Here is an 18,520-nt window from a genome sequence, read left to right as displayed (position 1 = left end):
CAAAAGCGGGGAAGCGCAGGGGTCACACGCACATGCACAAGGGGCAGGGCATATATAATTATGGGTGTAGACATGCGCGCACGACTCCCCCCATACTCCCCCTGCTTTTGGCATGCCATGGCAAAAAGGTTAGCCATCACTGCCCTAGAGCCATGATGGTGAACCTATGGCACGCATGCTGGAAATGGCATGCAGAGCCATCTCTCTGGACATGTGGAGTCATTGTCCGTTGCTCTTCCGGGTTCCGGCGAGCTGGTTTTCACGTTCATAGGCGCACCAGAAACTGGAAGAGCAGTTGCCCAATGTGCCTGTGTGCTCCAGGAAGATGATCTTCCTGTTTCCAGTGTGCACATGCATGTCAGATGTTTGATTTTCTGATTTCTAGCACACATGTACGTGCGAACACCAGAAGTGGCAAGAGCAACGGGGGCACGTGTCAAAAGATGCAGAGCAGGGAGCTTAAAGCTGTCGGCCAGGACAGGCGGGGTGGGACTTCCCTCCCTCCCCACCCAAGTGGGCTTCTTGCATGGCCCCAGGCAGTCCAGAGCACCTGCCCAGCTCCAGAAGAGCCGGTGGGCCCCCGCCGCTTCTGTGAGAGGATAGGCAGCGGGAGCCTCTTCAACACATGAAGCTGTGTGGCAGCAGTAACCACAGGGGCGGGCGGGCATGGCTAAAGCACCCTCTGCCTGAGAGCAAGTGCCTGGCAAGGGAAGGAAAGAGAAAGAACGGAAAACACTCAGGTTATGTGTTTCTTCAGTTCTCCCTTCCCTGCCTTGCCACCTTTCCCTCCTCCTCTTCCTTCATCTGTGCTGCACTTTCCCACAAATAGCGACTCACCTCACAGAGTTTCTCCCAAAGACACAAGGAAATGCGAGATGGGAGGCTCCCGTGCATCAGGCCAGGGCCAAAGCTTGTCGAGAAATCCAAGCCATGCGCTCTTGAAGTACACACACATCTTTTGAAGCTGCTGCTGTCCATCCGGATGCGAGATCTGCGGCTCCGTCTCTCTACTGCTAGACTCTCCGGTCTCCCGTTATTGGGACCTTAAGAGTGCTGTGAAGAGTGCAGCCTGCCCCAACATAATGCACTCCTCAACTAATATGATACATAGTCTTACATGCAATTGGTCCTTTGAGGGCAACCATAATGCTGATGTGGCCATCAATGAAATTGAGTTTGACACCCCAATCTATAGCTATTCTAATAAAAGTAGTTTTAGTCTTATATCAAAACTGTTTCATGGTGTGGTCTACCTTGCAGGACCAACATCCATTTAGTTTTGTTTTAGACTCTGATGATGGTTTTATATTCTAATGATTTCTCATCTCTCAGTTGCTTCCTATATATAGTATATTTTCTCTCCAGGATTAGTATAAATGTTGGAAGAAAGCAGCAGCAACCACGACAACCTTTAATGGAAAAGATGCTAAAACCTTTATTAGTATCAGGGGACCAACAGGAAGTAATGTAATTTGGGAAGAGTTTGAATCACAGTCCTGTGGAGGTGCTGCAAAGCACTCTTTGGTGAAGCATTTGTGAAAAAGGACATTTTAAAAATCTACATTACTATCCCTAGGAGGAAAACATCTGTACAAGGAAGCCTGTGCCAGTTACCAAGTGTGTGAGAATATAAACCACAGTGCAGAATAAGCATAAGACGGGGGAGGGGAGGGGGATGTATCTCTGAGGAAGGCAGACAATTTTGGAATCAGAAAGAGAAATTGGTCCTGTATTTTATGTCTTTTTTGTAATTTAATGAGATTAGTAGGGACTTTGATTGCTAACGGCGTTCTAGGTAGTATAAAGGGAGATTGCCATCTTTACAAACTCTTCTCTTTTTCCTATTCCATCTACAGCTTTTGTAAAAACAATCATTCAAATGTATACCAAACTATTTGAATAGACTGATTCTTATATAATGTTCCATATTTTTTCCCCTATTTTTAACCCATCTTCATTTAACTACCGTATGTTATCTGCAATTACAAGGATACATTCTGGGCTCTTTTCCTTGCAGATACTAACTCTCCATTTGAAAAGAGAAGAGATGTATGGGTTCTGGTAAGGAAGATTTTCCTCTAGAGAATATAAATGTTTCTTAGATTTACTTCCCATTTTCCTTCAGGAACTCAAGGTAGCATGCATAGTACTCTCTCCAATTTCCCTTCACAACTACTGCCAATTTGGGCTAAAGTGATTGACCAAAGTCTTCCAGAGAACTTCCTTGGCTAAGGGTAGACTTGAATTTAACACTGTCTTGTTAATAAAGGATGCACAGATTTTTTTAATTTTATGTTCTTATCCCACCATTATTTTTTTTATAAATAACTCAAGGCAGTGAATGTAAGTAATACTCCTTCCTTTTCCTATTTTTTCCCCACAACAATCTTGTGAGGAGAATTGGTCAGAGAAAACAATTGGCCCAAAGTCATCAAGCCAGCTTTCATGCCTAAAGTGTTAGGGTTCCAAGTAATACATCCCATTCAATAAGAACTCTGAGGCAGGCAATTTCTCAAAGAACATTTTATTGGGACATATCAAATTGGCAAGTCCTTGGTGAAAAACCAGTTCTAGGTTCCCACCGGTTTTTCACCCAATTAAAAGTAAAACTTTGTCACTTCCTCCCCGTAGTCTCCAGTCACATTGTCCAATCATCATACAGTCCAGCTGCTAGGTGACCTCAAACTCCACCTTTCGAACACCTGCCCCAACGTCCTTGATTCCCACAGAAGGAATTTTGTTTTGGCTGCAATATTCCAGCTATCTCTACACCCCACTCTCTGGCCCCTTCACTCAAGGCTGTGTCAGCCCTGAAGCAATGAGAAAGGAACCACCCTAGAGAAAATCACAAAAAGGAAAATGGCCACGGTTTGGCTAACTTCAGGGTTGACATAAAGTGGGACTAGAACATTGGGTTTCCTAGTTTCTAGCCTGGTGCTTCAACCACTAGACCAGGCGTGTCCAACACGCAATCCTCATTGTCCTTCAGAAAACTAAAAATCTACTTTACCTGATATTTGTTACCGAATGCACCAAGTTTGATTTTGTAAAATTTATTTTTAATGAGATTTTAACTCTGTATATCATCTTAAGTTTCCTATTAGGCACCTTGATAAATCTAATAAATTATGATTATTATTAATATACATTAAGTATTTAAATTAAGCACACCCTCTTGTCACCATGACTTGTGATTCTCTGCTGACTTTCTTACTGAGTTTACTTGGCAATCATGTGATTGCAAAACACTGTGAACATTGTAAAAACATGCCGGTTACCAAGTGACCAAATCGCAATCATGTGATCACAGGAATGCTGCAATGGTTATAGGTCCAAGCAAGGACTGGTTCTAAATCTACTTTTCAGAGTCACTGTAAGGTCAAATGGTCGCTGAACAAAGCAGTTGTTAACCAAGTAACCTGTATAGCTTTTATTTGTATGTTTTATTCTGTAAAATCTGTTTTAATTCAGCTTTATATGAAAATGTTACATTATTATTATAGCTCCATTTAACCTAACCACCCCAAATCAGAAAAAGTATTAAGATTTGCTTCATCTTAGTAACCTCAATAGAACCACAGGTAAAATGCAAACAGATAAGTAAATGCAGGAAAAAAGAGATTACATACAAAGATTTTTCTCCTTGTAACGTAGGGGAAAATCACCAGCTACCTTCAAGATATTCTGAACCAACTTCCTACCATCCTTAGCTATTGTAGCTATTGTCTTCGTTGGTTACCATGATGGGAATTGGATGTTACTAAAATCTGTTAACATGAATACATATGGGTAAAGGAGCAGGAACATATTGAATAGTTCTATGCCACAGATATAGAAATAGCATAACTTGTAAAAGAAATACATCAATAAATGAAGAAACCAGAATGACTGGTTCTCGTTTATGCACATAGTACAGATCCTGATTCTTTTATAACTCATGATAAACGTCCGGTATCCGCTTCTGTGCTACATCAGGTAATCCTCAAGTTACAATCACAACTGGGTGGCAAGAGCCAAAGTTGGTAAGTGGGGGAACGTCTTGACCCCTTGATCCGAAACGACGACAGACAGGCACCCCTGAGCCAACCGTAAGCATTTTACTAAGGGACCGAAGTGCCAGAAGTCCCAAAACACCACCGGTGTTATCCAAGCAGTTATGTTCTTAGTATCACAATGCATTAGGAAGGAAACGTTTTTTTTTCCAACTCAAGACGCTTTGCAAGATTGGGACAGAAATGCACGTGCTGGGCAGAAGGATTTAAAAAAGACCAGCGAGTGAAAGTAGCGACTAAAATGGGACACACACACACACACACACACACTCTTTTCCCTCCCCGATTCAAGGAACGGGAATCCACTTCTCCGGCCCGGCACATCGCAGAGCCGCGCGCCCTCCTCCACCACCTCCGCAGACTCACCTCCTCTTTCCTCCTGCCAGATCCGTCTCCCAGGCCAGGAGCAGAACCCGAACCACCCTCCGCCTGGGACTGGGTCGCCTGGAGAAGGGGCAGGCCGAGCGGCAAGCTGCCTCGCCTGACGCCTCCCGCGCAGCACCCGTTTCACCAACCGAGTCCCGACCTCCGCGCGTCCTCGGGCCGCTTCCGGAATCAGGCTCCGACCGAGGCAGCAAAGGCGCAGGGGGGCTTGCCGGGAAGCCCGGCAGCGTGTTTACAAGATGGCAGCGTCCAGGAGAACCGAAGTGCTGCGTCTCTATCGGGCCTTGCTGCGAGAAAGCCAGGCTTTCAACGCCTACGGCTATAGGTAGGAAGAAGGGAGGGGAAACAGGACAGAAATATAATGCTTAAATTCAACTTACTCTGTCTTTATTTTGGCGCTTAATGCCTTGTCCTGTAAAGTGTGTTTGGTTTTATAACGTCGTATAATAAAGGAGACGTTTATTAAATCGTGTTAGTCTGTGCTGCATCTTAGAAATATAGGCTAGCGATGTGTGAATACATGCATATAATTGTATAATGTCACAAGCCCCTTAAACATGGCAATTCTGAGAATATATGGGAAAGGAGACTTTAAAAGGTACTCAAATCGAATGCAGCACAATGTCTTTACTAGGGTTCCATATCTGATCTGGGACACTTCAGAGAACCAGAAGACTGTGACAAAAGTTTACTCTTTTCTGTCTCTCTTTGCTGTCATTTAATGGTCATTTGGAGTTTTGTCCTCCATATCTGGTAGCCTTACCCAAGAGATTTTTTTTTTCTGCTAGATGCATTGGCATTTTCATCAGTTTTTCATTTCAAATATTTTGAGCAGAGCATGTATGGTTAGAAATTAGAAAACTGTGTTTCTTTGGGACGCTGCTAGAGGAAGGTTCATATGATCATAAAATATCTTGACCACTCAAAGCCAGTTTCCCAGACAAGCCTTTTATTGTGTAATCAGTGTGCCTTATCGAATATTCCAGACAACTTTTAAATATGATTTGTTGAACAATCCATAGTAGTCGGGATTTATGTATAAAGTTAGACTTAACTGTAATTACAAAATCCAGTACAATGGCTGGGTTTCTGGTGAGGGAATGGTGCTTCTCATGAAAAACATATACAAGAAAGAAAATAGAATTATGAATACAAAATTAATTGGCTTTAATTGTAACTTAAAAATTCACAATCTATAAGTTATACCTTGGCTTTTCTTATGGAGCTGAAGGTGATAATTACTTCCAATTTTTTTCAACAATAATTCTGTTGGATAGGCTGAACTGAGAGAGGATAACTGGCCTAAAATCATTTTTATCATGGCTGAGAGTGAATTTGAGTCAAGATCTCACTCCTGGTCAGGTATCTTAATTACCATGTTACATTTGCTTATAATGTGTAATAACAACAAATAGGAAATAAACCTTAATATGCAAATTCAAATACATTACAAGGTAAGCCAAATGTTTTCATTTAAAAGCCCCAGTGTTGAATATTCATTTGAGAAAGACACAGTTCTATTCTCACTAAATCTTGTGCCGATATATCATTTTTCCTTCTCTGATTTTTCTGTTTAAGACAGAGTCCCAATAAATTTATACTTTTGGAGAAACCCAAACTATTGAAAAACATTGCAATTTTATTTTAACCGATTTGTTTTACTGCTTTGAATGATAAATATTATTTCAAATATTGAAAGTACTTTGGATGAAATCTCCATTATGAATATAACTGGGAGTAGCCCACCCTTTTAAAAGTTTCTTATCACGCAGATGTGAGTAGATAAATAGGTAGATAATGTCTGTTATCTTGTCAGAAGATAACAGCATTCCATTCCATTCCTTGGTGTATAGTCATGCTGGCCACATGACTACAGACAATGTCTTCAGACTGGCTCCCTCTGCTAAAAAAATGAAGATGAGCACCCCCTTAGAATCAGATACAACTGGAGAGGAGAAACTTTTACCTTTTTATCACAAAACTAATAATGTCAAATCAATAGCAGCTGAATTTTATATACAGAGTTATAGCAGAAAGAAGACAAAACATTTTAGACACCTATTAAAAATGCCCATCAAAATAATGACTGACTCTTCAAGAAGCCACTAAAAATCAATATTATCAACATCACGTGGAGTGGGGTGGGAATCACTCTTAAGAGTGTATAAGGTAGCTGTTTATGCACAATAGCAGAAAATAATTTATATTTGTTTTAAAATGTGTCTGTGTCTGGTTTATATTTTATAGAAGTCTTTTCCCTTAATTTTGTTTTCTGTTTGAAAATATACCAAAATACTGAACAATTTGATACAAATACGTTATTAAGTTTCTACAGTTTACAGAGGCAAACCGAGCTTCTATAAAATAAGAAAATCAGGACTAGCTCATGGATAACCTAATCAGAATTGGTATTTCAATCAGAGGCATACATAACATTTTATTTCCATTGTGGCTACAGAGCTGTGGTAGGATTCTTCTGTGCTGGAGTTTGTGAGATTTAATGGAAACATGTGTTATTTGGGTGTAGCAGTAATTTTGCTCCCTTTAGGTTTTCAATTGCTTTTGTTTTCATTTGTTGACTTTGGTACCTAGATACAGCAGGTGGTAGGAAAGTATGTTTCAAAATGGAAACTAGAATAGTTAAAGTGCAGATCGAAGATAAGAACAGGAGCTGTAGTTGTTTCTAAGGGCTTCTTAAAATGATAAAGGACAGCTGGAAAATGATTTTTTGATACTGCACTTAATTCCCCAAAGGTTGATATAGTGATAGTCCTTTGTAAGTGTAGCACTGCACCCAGGTGACTTTCCAAAGCCAGTCTGTAAAGACTCGTTTTCCCATAAGTATCCATACATGCCAAGAGGCCATTAGAAAAGATGTGAGATCTTTGGTCCCACCTGTGTATCAGCTCAGTCTTCCCTCTCTTTTCAATGCCTGTGTCCTCCTTGTGAAGGAAATGTAAGTTAAGAAGATCTGCTTGTAGCCTGTGATAGTTAGCAGCTTTCCCAGAAACAGATGCCCTCCAGATGTATTGAACTTGAACTCCAGTACTTGCAAAATAACTGGAAATTATATAATTCCAATTCACATTACATTGACACATTCAACTTAAAATCAGAGATACTACCCTGTTTCCCCTAATAAGACATCCCCTGATAATAAGCCCTCCCCGAAAATATTTAAATGCATGCGCAGCCGGTCCTTGCCATTTCCTCTGGTTAGGGTTAGGGAGACAGAGCTGGAAATCAGGTAAGACGGCAAGAGGAGCTCCATCTTGCTCCACACGCCCCAAAGTAATAAGACACCCTCGAAAATAAGGCCAAGCACTTATTTCGGGGTTCAAAAAAATATAAGCCAGGATCTTATTTTTGGGAAAACACGGGAATACATTCAAAATCCCTTTTATAAGGTGTGTTATAAGACCTTTTAAAAGCCAATAATTTAGCTCAGCAAGCTGAAAATTAATTAGGAATTATGGCATTTGAATTCCAATATATCTAGATGTATGAAGCTAGAGTAAATCTTTTATTTTTAGTCTATAAAGTTGAACCTGTTTCACAGCTTTATCTTCAGATGAAATCAGTTGCTTGCCCTCAAATCTCCTGGATAAGACTTCGTGGTGTAGAGTTTTTGTTTTTGTTTTAATAAAGGCTATAAATAATATATAATAAATATTTTCTTTAATCCCATATTGATTTTTGTTTGGTTTAATGGTTAGGAATGGTTTATATGCATATATATTTAATAAGTGGCTCTTGCATTTGTCTTATATTGTTAAGGTAGACATCTTAGTCATCAGTACAATATTGGGGAAATTAATCCAATCAAATCCTGCAGCTTACACAATTTAAACTATTTTCTTCTGTCATTAGTATGAACTGTAGCTCGAGCTATTTATCTTAATTTTTTTTTCAGCATACATTGAATAATGGCTGTTACAATGCAAAACTAAGCATGTTCATTCAGATATATAGTTTCAAGTTTTAATGGAATTTGGGATTCTAGTTTTGCACTGCATTCTTTAAGAAGTAAGAAAATTATTGACTGAATTTGGAGATCTTAATAATGAGTACAGTCTGATAGGTAGTTGTATGCACTCTTGGATAAATTTTGGATGCAACTAGAGCATTTCTAACTATTGTACCAGAGAGGGGATCACTTTGATTTACTAAGGATCTCTAGAAAATAAAGAAACAGCAATACCTGGAATGTTGGAGAAATATAAGCAGGAAGATCCAGCTGTGGACTATTAAGGGTTATTTGCACATCTCAATATTAATATTCAAATTCTGCTGCAAGAGCAGGGTCTACTGAGGTGACCAAATTGATGTCTGGAATTGCTATCTGGGATTTGTTTTCACTTGCCAACTTGGAGGAAATATTTAAAGTGTTTTGGGATATGAACATCATCACTTGTGGGCTCGACACATGTCCCACTTGCCCCACTTCAGGGAGTCAGCGAAGGTGGGAATGGTTGAATCTGGGAGGTAATTAGCATTCCATTTGGTAGTAGTAATCTGTCAGATGCTTTAAATGAGATTATAATGCACCCTTTCCTGAGGTAGTCTTCCCAGGATTTAATTTCCACCCAATCTCCAGTCCAATTGCAAATGAAGTAGATTTTTAGGATCCCTTTCAACTAGAAATTAGGCATGGGAATGAGACTACTAAATTGTCCTTTGCATGGGGATTCCTTTAAAGACTACTCAGAAACTCTATTTTTGTAAATTGCAATGGCCTCTATTCTGTCCACTGAGAGCCATTACAACTATATATAGCATCAGTTTTACGAGAGCTGCATTGACTTCAAGTAAATTTCCAGTTATAATTCAAAATACCAACTTTAGCTTTCATAGCTCCGGATGACATGATTTCCAGTTATCTCAAAGACCGCTTTCAAATATGTATTCATCTTGTGTTCATCTCAATATTCATCTTGTGTTCATCTCAATATTCATTTATATACAGTCTGTATATCAAGCTTTGAGAAGACAGTGTAAGCTTACATTTTTTCTTAAAAATTTACTTAGGACATATGCCATCAGAAAAATAAGAGATGCCTTTAGAGAAAACAAAAACATCAAGGAATCATCAGAAATAGATACACTAATCAACAAAGCAAAAACTAATCTGGAAATGATACACCGGCAGGTAAGCTATCAGTTAATTAAACTCCATACTTGGTATAGTATTCCTTATCTTCAAGTATATAATTTTAGTCTCTTTCAATCTCTCATGAATGTAGATTAAATATATACTTTATCAATTAACATTAGCATATACATGCTTCTGATTAGAAGATACAAAAGATAAAATAGAAATTTATATTGTTGGCACTTTAAAAACAGCTTATGAGAAAAGGAAAATGGAAACCATTGCACACATAAATATACGGTACCTTAAGGAGCCCATAAGCCTAACCAATCACTCCCATTGTAGCTGGTACTCCAAAATGTTGATAGAAATCTTTTCTCAACTTTATTAACTCTGCTTCTTTAACTTACTGAAGATACTGAAGTAAGGATTTAAGTGCAAAAAGATATTTTCTATCACTGCACTCTGATCAATAGAAAGAATTGTTTCTATATCTATCTTGTATACTGTATTCTAGCTGCTGTAGTATTATTTAAATTTCTTGATAAAAAAATTAGAATCCCACAGAATTACCAAATTAGTTATTTGGAAATAATCCTTACTGAATTTTATGATGCCTCTCTCTGAATTAGGAAGGCACAGATTGAAGTTTTTGTATATTGAGTTGTATCCACTATAGGTCATTAATGACATTGTTTTACAATGCTAAATGTGGCCCTAGAAACCATCTACAAGTAGTCCTCGACTTACGACCACAATTGAGCCCAGAATTTATATTGCTAAGTGAGAAATTTGTTAAGTTGGTAAGTTTTGCTCCATTTTACGACATTTCTTTTACCACATTTGTTAAGTGAATCACTGTAGTTGTTAAATTAGTAACACGGTTGTTAAGTGAATCTGGCTTCCCCATGGACTTGCTTGTCAGAAGGTCCTAAAAGATGATCACATGACTCTGGGACTGGTCAGAAATATGAACCAATTGTCAAGCATCCAAATGTAAATCAAGTGACCCTGGAGATGTTGCAGCGCAACAGTCATAAGTTTGGAAAATGATCCTAAATCACTTTTTCCAGTGCCATTGTGACTTCAGACAGTCACTAAACGAACTGTTGTATGTTGAGTATATTCATTGATTATAATTGCTAAAGGTTGTGCCATCAGTGGGAGGAAACTGGAAATTAGGGCCTAAAATAAACCTACCACCATTTAAAAGCAAAAAAAATCTGCAAAGCTTCCAACCAAACCCAGTTCTGCTCCTAATCTGCCAAGATTTCTGAACCAAATAGGAAGGTATAAAGGATGTGCATGCATTCCACTTGTCTTTGTCAGTTATTTATTCAGTTTATATCTCATGTTTTCATTTGTTTTACGCTTGAAAGTGTCTTATAATAAAAACAGAAATAGATAAAAGGGAAAAGAAGACATTTAAAACAATAAATATTAAAATCTTGATTGTCATCTTTAATAGGAAACTCTCTATTTGATGCACTGTATGATCTTTTGAGTTTTACTCGGCAATTTGTTTTATAACGTAAAGAGCATACTAAAACAATGCATACTTTCTGTTAGTATGCATTCTGCTAGTGGCAATAAACTTAACTTGAGATCTTCTTCCAAGGATGAATTCCTAGGTAGCCAGAGTACCAGCTAGTCAGGAATAAAAAATTACAGCAAGGCCAAGAATAAACCAAGGGAAGAACTAATAAGCAGAAGGAACCAAAATAAGCCATTTACAACTCAGCCTGTTCACTGGCTGCAAAATGCTGACTGAAAATCAGCTAAAATAGAATCAATGTTGTAGAAGAACATGGCTAGTTGAATGGAATTCTAAATAGGGTCACTAATGACAGTAGTCATTAGTGATTAGTAGTAGTTTTATATTTGTAGACTTACATAGTTTCAATTTCTCAGGGAATCTCTTGTCATATCATCTGAAATATTCATCCCACTTTTTATTTCAGAAGAACATTAAAACAGCCACCAAAATTGATGAAATAAGTAAAAATATAACTACAAGTTTGAATTATTTGCATGCTAAAAATAATAGCAGCTAACATACTATATTGTAAGATTTGTCCTGTGTATTGATAATGCAATTGCATGAATATTTTGGATTGTATTTAAATTTACTTTGGTAAGTATACATCATTCAGTAATAAATAGGTGTTATGGCTACATGGGGAGTTTTAAATATAAAAATATTTTCAAAATGATATAATATTACATCCTATTATTTAAGGTTTGTAAATTAATGCCTAAATGTAAACATGGTTACTCAGCAGATTTCTTTGACAGTTTTACGCAAAATGTCTTCTTCATTTCTATAAAAATAAATTGCTTCATGATACCTACAGCAATATTAACACTACTGTATTTCATGCACATGATAAATGTTAAAGGCATTCACATTATTTTGAAATGTCATACTTTTTTATTCCCTATTTATGTGTGAATAATTTGGATAGTGAAGAATATTACAAGTAGCTAGGACTTTTAGAAATGTTTAAAGGTAAAATATTTATACAGTTTTTTAAACAATAGAGCTCGAACTGATCAACTATATGTTTTTGAAGTTTGAGGTTTATTAAAATGTAGCACACCACCTTTAGCTGACTTTCTGTTTCCATGACATGTCAATAAAAATTAAATAATATCCCAGCTGCCTAGTAATTTGTTGCTTCTGTGAAATCAAATTTATATTCTCTTTAAATGCTAATTTATGGTTTAGTCATCAAAATGACCGTTGGCATCTCAGGTTCATAAATAACTGCTGGAATCAGTCAGGGAGGAATTGTGGAAACATGACAGATTACTGTCATTTAGTTGTGTCATTCTTAGGGCTTGACAAAAATTTAAAAAATGAGCCCTCTAAGGTTAAAAAATCACAAAAGAGCCTGTATACTGTTTAAGTTTTGTAGGTTATTGATTTTGTTATGAAATGATAAAAAAGCAGAAAACTTTGTCAAACTTTCACAGTTGATGGAAAGCAGTTGTCAGTTTGTTGTATTTTCTCTAAATATGTGTTCAGAAGCAGTTAATAGAACACTTCATTCTATTCTATTCTGCAAGGATCCAATGGAGGAGCAAAAGGTCTGTGGGGACCTAGTGGGGGAAGGCCTGAGAGGACCCTATGGGGAAGTGAAAGGCCTGTGAGGATCCAGTGGTGGGGATGGGGGGAGATAGGTAAGGGTGCTATAGCAATTGGTCACAATTGGTGGCCATATCTTCAGGATTGGGTAATAAGTAGCTTTTGGAGGCTCCGCCATAACTTCAAATGGCCATTAAGTGGCCAGTTGTTAAGAGATGAGTACCTGTATTAAAACTTTGAAAAACTACCAGGGTGGATAAAAACCAATGATTTTTTTTTAAAAAAATCAAAAAAATCAGATTTTTTTGATTTAAATCGGATTTTTTTGATTTTTATCAAATTTATTTTAATAAAAAACTTTTGGGGTATAAATCTATCGTAAGATAGTTTTCTATTTAAGATACATAAATAATTTAGTTTATTCAGCATGAAATGGAGCTTAGTTATGTAGCATGAGGCTGTATATTCTGCAACACTGGGACCATCGGTGAGTCAACAGTGGGTCAAAGGAGTAGCAGAGATGACAGTTGCTCTTTAAAAATTATGATTTAAATCGAGTTGATTTAAATCAAGCCTTTTTACTAGTGATTTAAATCATGATTTAAATTGTGATTTAAATCAACTCGATTTAAATCAAATCCACCCTGAAAACTACTAAAGTTACAACTGTTTTTCAATTCCATTTTCTGTAAAATGTTTTATATATCTGAATTCATATGGAAATCTAATGGTGCATTTATTTGTGTGTGAGAGTGAAAAGTCTTGTTTCTTATTCTGCAAATCATAATGAAGTGGTATAAATTGTATCCCAGGCCATATTGGATGTTTGGATATGTGAGGAGTAATACTTACAGTAGTAATCTGTTGCCATGCTTTTGGAGACAGCTGATCTTTTTTGTTGTCTAACAGTAAATTTGAAACTAGGATTTTAGTTATCTTAATCCATTTTTGTTACCTTCCCATTGGGACACTGGTGTAGCAATGCTCCATAAAGCTTTTATGCTTCTTTATTACAGACCTCAATTTCATTCTTCAGCTCCACTTTGTAAATAGCAACAGAGGCTAGGCAGTGCTCTTTGTTTAAGCCCTTCTGTGTTGAATAGCATATTGTAGATTGAAAACAAAGCACAGAAGAGCTAGCTGCTTATTAGTATACTTTATATAAAGTGTTCCAGGATTTCACAGCTGATGGAAATGATCGATAGAATCTGGCATGAGATCTCATTGGCAAAAGTATACAGTACATATAGTTCCTATCTCAGATTGATGATCTGGCTCCTGACTTGTTTCACTGCCTTTTATATTTATAAATGAGATCTTTATTCAGCCTAAGCCAGCCCACTAGTTGCAGGTTACTTGGAGCAGGAGCCTTTATCAATGGTAATTCATACCCTTGTTACTTCTTACCTGGTCTTACAACATAAGGTGTACATGAGGTTGCCCTTGAAGTCTACTCAATAATTTCATCTTGTATGAAATGTAGTGGTCCGTATGTTGGTAGTTGGGAGGCATTTTAACCATCTAAATTTCTGTGGGTGCTGCATTGACCACTGGTTGTTTCCAGGTACAGTTCAAGCTCATGGTATATAGGGCCTCGGCATAATGAAGAAACTCTCTTCTCTAGAAGAAATTTCTCTGACCTGGTCAGTTGTTCTAAAAGGGTTCCTGATTCTCCCTTGTGAAGAGATCTGCAGAAGCAGATCTTTTTCATGATGATCCCACTACTAGAGCTCAGCCACCTGCCCTTTAGAAAGGAATGCCCTTTCATTCCGCTCCTGTCTTGTCAAAGCAGTCCAAGAGATGTCCTGTGAGTAGGGTCTAGCAATGATTAATTCTTCTTTGAGTGAGGGAGTTGTTCCTTTACTCTTAAAAAGGCCTTGGTTTACCCCCTTCTGAAAAAGCCATTGTGGACCCCACTATACTGAATAATTTTTGCCTATATCTGACTTTTCCTTTTTGGAGAAGGTGTTTGAAAGAGTACTTTTACAATAGCTTCAGAGGTTCTTGCGTGAAATGAATTATCTGGATCCTTCCCAGTCAGGATTCAGATCTGGGTATGGGATGGAAACAGCACTGGTTGCACTTTTTGGATGTTCTTTCATGGGCAGGATGGGGGTTGTATATACATCCTTGCCTTACTTGACCTTTTAGCACAGTGGTTCTCAACCTTCTTAATGCCACGACCCATCAATACAGTTCCTCATGTTGTGGTGACCCCCAACCAGGGGTGGGTTCTAAATTTTTTTACTATTGGTTCTGTGGGCGTGGCTTATGTGGGTGTGGCTTGGAGGTCATGTGACTGGGTAGCTAGCTGGTCATGTGACCGGGTGGCCATGGCTATGTGTACAGGGACTACTCAGAGGGCTGAAAAAAGTCATTTCTGACAGATCCTCGCACTTTTGACTGGTCCTCACACTTATGACCATCCTCACATTTATGCCCGTGCAGCATTCTTAATAACCATGTCACTCATTTCACAACTGCTTCTCTTCACCATGGTGACAAGATAGGGCAAAAACATAAAATATGAGGACAGTCGTAAGTTTGAGGACTGGTCAAAAGTGCAAGGACCAGTCAAAAATAACTTTTTCAGCCCTCTGAGTAGTCCATATGCATAAAAGGATACAACAATAGAGAGGGATGAAGGAAGGGAAGGGAAATTAGAGTAGGAGTGAGGGGAAGAGAGGGAGGAAGAGAGGAGGAGAAGGAGAAAGGAAGAGGAAGTAGGAAGGAGAAGAAGAGGGCGGGAAGAGAAAGTAAGAAGGAAAGAAAAGAGAGAAGGTGGTAGTTTGAGGAGAAAGATTGCTGTACAATAAAAAAGATGAAAGGGAAGAAAACCAACCCCAAACAAATATAAAGATATTAAGATAAAGAATGAATTGTTAAACTTTAAAGAATAAAAGAGAACAAATATGAATAAATAGCAATAATTAGAAACACACATACAAACATACAATGTATTTTCTTTGAACAGAGTATTTGGCCGGTTCACAAATTTAACCAGTGCTTAGTCATTTCAATTAAATTTACAATTTCTATATTTTCTTTTTGCCATATTTATTCCTCATCTATTTTTTTAAAAAAACAATATTACCCTTCATCTTCATCTCTAATCTTAATCAAATTCATTTTCCCCCTTCTATTCTATATTATACCCCTTCCCATTGTCATCTATTTTTATATCCATCCTCACATTGGTTAATTATGTAATTATGTAATACAGTTGTTTAATACAGATTCAACATTTTAACATAAATCAATTAGTTATATAACTACCTTTTTTGTATATCGATCAATATGAACATGAATATTCCAATTATTTCCATGCAATCCAATTTCTTACAAATCAATTAATTATATTTACCAATAATAATAAACCAAATAATTTCCCCCATATATTCCTCCAAACCACAACTTAACCATTTCTGCTTTCAACACAATATTCAATTAATAGTATCTCAATTATTACAATTCCCTAGTTAAATAGAGCTTTTTTTCTTTTGTGTTTTAAAATCTTGAACCTCCTCTTTTGCCCTAAATTTCCCATTGTTTGCAGTTTTGCACCTACCTTTTTTGGTGAGGAAAAAGAAAAAGAAGTCTCTCTCTGACTCATTTTGTCACTTTTCAGCAAAGACCCTGTTTTACTTTCAGTTTCGTTTTTCAGCATAGCTAGGGGGAAAAAAATCTGCTCCTCTCTTTGCAGCTAGCAATGGAGCCCTCCGCAAAACAGCTGAGAGCAAATCAGCTGAGAGTCCGGAGGCTGATCAAATCAACTTATGGTAATTAACCTATGCTGAAGCTGAAAGGGGCTGTTTTTTTCTATTTTTGCAGGCACCGGTCTTCTCATTTGTTTTCTTTTAACACTGATCAGCTGTAGGGCGGCCCTTTGAAGCCCCGCGGCAAGAATTTAAACGGTTTGTTTCCCTCTAGCCATCAGCTGGGACTCAGGAGGCAGCAATAGATTGGGAGTGGGCGGGGTAAGCAAACGGCCGGCGATCCAACAGAGGCAGAGAGTGAGGGTGAGTGAAGGCGTGGGGGGGGCGAGAGAGGGCTTTGGCGACCCTTGTGAAATGGCCGTTCGACCCCCAAAGGGGTCGCGACCCCCAGGTTGAGAACCGCTGTTTTAGCAGCTTTCAGTACCATCAACCATAATATTCTTCTGGATTGGCTCAGAGGATTGGGGTAGGCAGCACAGTGTTGGGCTGATTTGCCTCCTTTCTTCAGGGTCAATTCCAGTCAGTGAAAATTGGGGAGGAGAGGTCCCATCCTCAGCCTCTATTGTATAGGGTTCAGAGTTCTCTCCTCTCCTATTTAACATCCACATGAGGTCTGTGGTGAGTTCATCTGCAGCATGGGGTAGGTCTTTATCAATATGCTGATGAAACTCACCTATACATCTCTGTCCCTGGTGAATTAAGAAATGCTGTAGACATCTTATCACAGTGGCTGGGGGAGGCTATATGAACCTGGATAGAGCACCACAAGCTTCAGCTGAACCCTGGCTTACATTCTGGCTTTGTGGTTTGGGGCCTACTGATCCTAAGATAATGCCATCTTTGGTGTTGGGTGGGATGGCACTGACTCAGACAGACTAGTGTGTAATCTGAGGATCATTCTAGACTCTCAACTCCTTCTCAAAGAGCCAATAGCAGTCTCAACATTCTAAATGTTCATCAGGCCAAAGCTTAGAGGGCCATGGCCTAGAAGAAGTAGGATGGCAAACTCTGATTTGGGTGAGGCACGTTAAGGTTAACATCACTGCAGATAAGACATTGCAAACCAAACTTGTTAGCTTTAAAAGGGGAAGGGAGGGGGAGTTGAATGCAGGTTGGAATGCAGTATGCAGGGTGCCATTGATCTCCTAATCAGTATTAAGGGCAGCAGAATGTTACATCTGCACCAAACTTGTCTTTTAATTTTAAACATTAAGAAATATTTCTAAGATGGAGGAGTTTTTTCCTTTGTTCCTGCAGTTCACCCAGTAGCAGTTATCAATATATTCCATTCCTCAGAAGAGGAAACACTTAAAATTCTACTATCTGAAGTTATTTATTGAAGAGATTTATTATTGAAGTTCTGCTGTTACAGCTTGACAATTAAGAAGTATTGACTAATGTAAACACATTATGGATGTCAATTTTAAAAAGCGCAAGATTGATTAACATCTCAGAGGAATGCTAACACAAGCCATTAAGAGCCATCAATAAGTATTCAGGAGCCACAAAAGATTAGGCTGCTAATAGACAACTACCTTCTGTTAAAATTAAAATCTTTTAAAATCAAATGCTGAGCATTGCATCTATATTAATTTAATTTTAAAACTTCTACCTTTTCAGTTATGGTTGTTTTATTTATTTATAGGATTGAATTTTAAGCTTAAAGTAAGATTCTTATTATTTCATACTTTATCTTAGCAGCTAAATAATAAATACTCAACATTGGAAAACCTTAGATAATGTAACGATTCTATGGATTAACAAGACTTCTTCAATTGCCATGCTTAAAAAGACTATAGGTAAAGTTAAAGTAATAGAATGTCAGAGGCAGGAACCACAATTCTATCCAACTTGGGCTAATTTTGTATATTTTTTTAATTGCAGCATACATGCTTTTGGCAATACTTATGATGCTCATTAAATACTAAGTTGTTTATTATCTGTTTCTCTCTACTCAAATTTTAGCAGATGTTTTGTGTGTATTATGGATTTATATTATTCAGTTAGTAGACAATATATATGTTAGTTATACATAAAAATAGGAGCATCAGGTTCTAGGGTAAATGAAAATTCTTGGACTTAACAAACCATCATTCGATCAACCAGAAAGTTATAAAAAGATAGCAACTGCTGCCTAGCAGAGCATCTAACACAGGGGTTTCAAACTCAAGGTCCATGGGCCAGATCG

The 18,520-nt window shown here is 37.9% G+C and overlaps 2 protein-coding genes across 3 annotated transcripts in view; one reads left to right on the top strand and one right to left on the bottom strand.

Annotated features, from left to right (window-relative positions):
* Positions 1-4,736, bottom strand: part of FARS2 (phenylalanyl-tRNA synthetase 2, mitochondrial) — a 209,393-nt gene extending 204,657 nt beyond the window's left edge. The window contains exon 1 of one of the 2 annotated variants that reach the window (XM_034429088.3): positions 4,419-4,736. The gene's annotated coding sequence lies outside the window, so the exon portion shown is untranslated. The remainder of the gene's footprint in view (positions 1-4,418) is intronic. The other variant, XM_034429089.3, reaches the window with a different exon arrangement.
* LYRM4 (LYR motif containing 4) overlaps positions 4,627-18,520 on the top strand; it is a 42,447-nt gene continuing 28,553 nt past the window's right edge. The window contains exons 1-2 of the mRNA XM_034429093.3: positions 4,627-4,761; positions 9,465-9,585. Coding sequence (XP_034284984.1) covers positions 4,676-4,761; positions 9,465-9,585 — 207 coding nt within the window. The 5' untranslated portion in view covers positions 4,627-4,675. The remainder of the gene's footprint in view (positions 4,762-9,464; positions 9,586-18,520) is intronic.

This window comes from Pantherophis guttatus, chromosome 3 (assembly GCF_059756535.1).
Source record: "Pantherophis guttatus breed Tessera chromosome 3, ASM5975653v1, whole genome shotgun sequence".
Classification (NCBI taxonomy): domain Eukaryota; kingdom Metazoa; phylum Chordata; class Lepidosauria; order Squamata; family Colubridae; genus Pantherophis; species Pantherophis guttatus.
The sequence above is the reverse complement of the archived record's forward strand: the minus strand, read 5'-3'. Positions and strand labels throughout refer to the sequence as shown.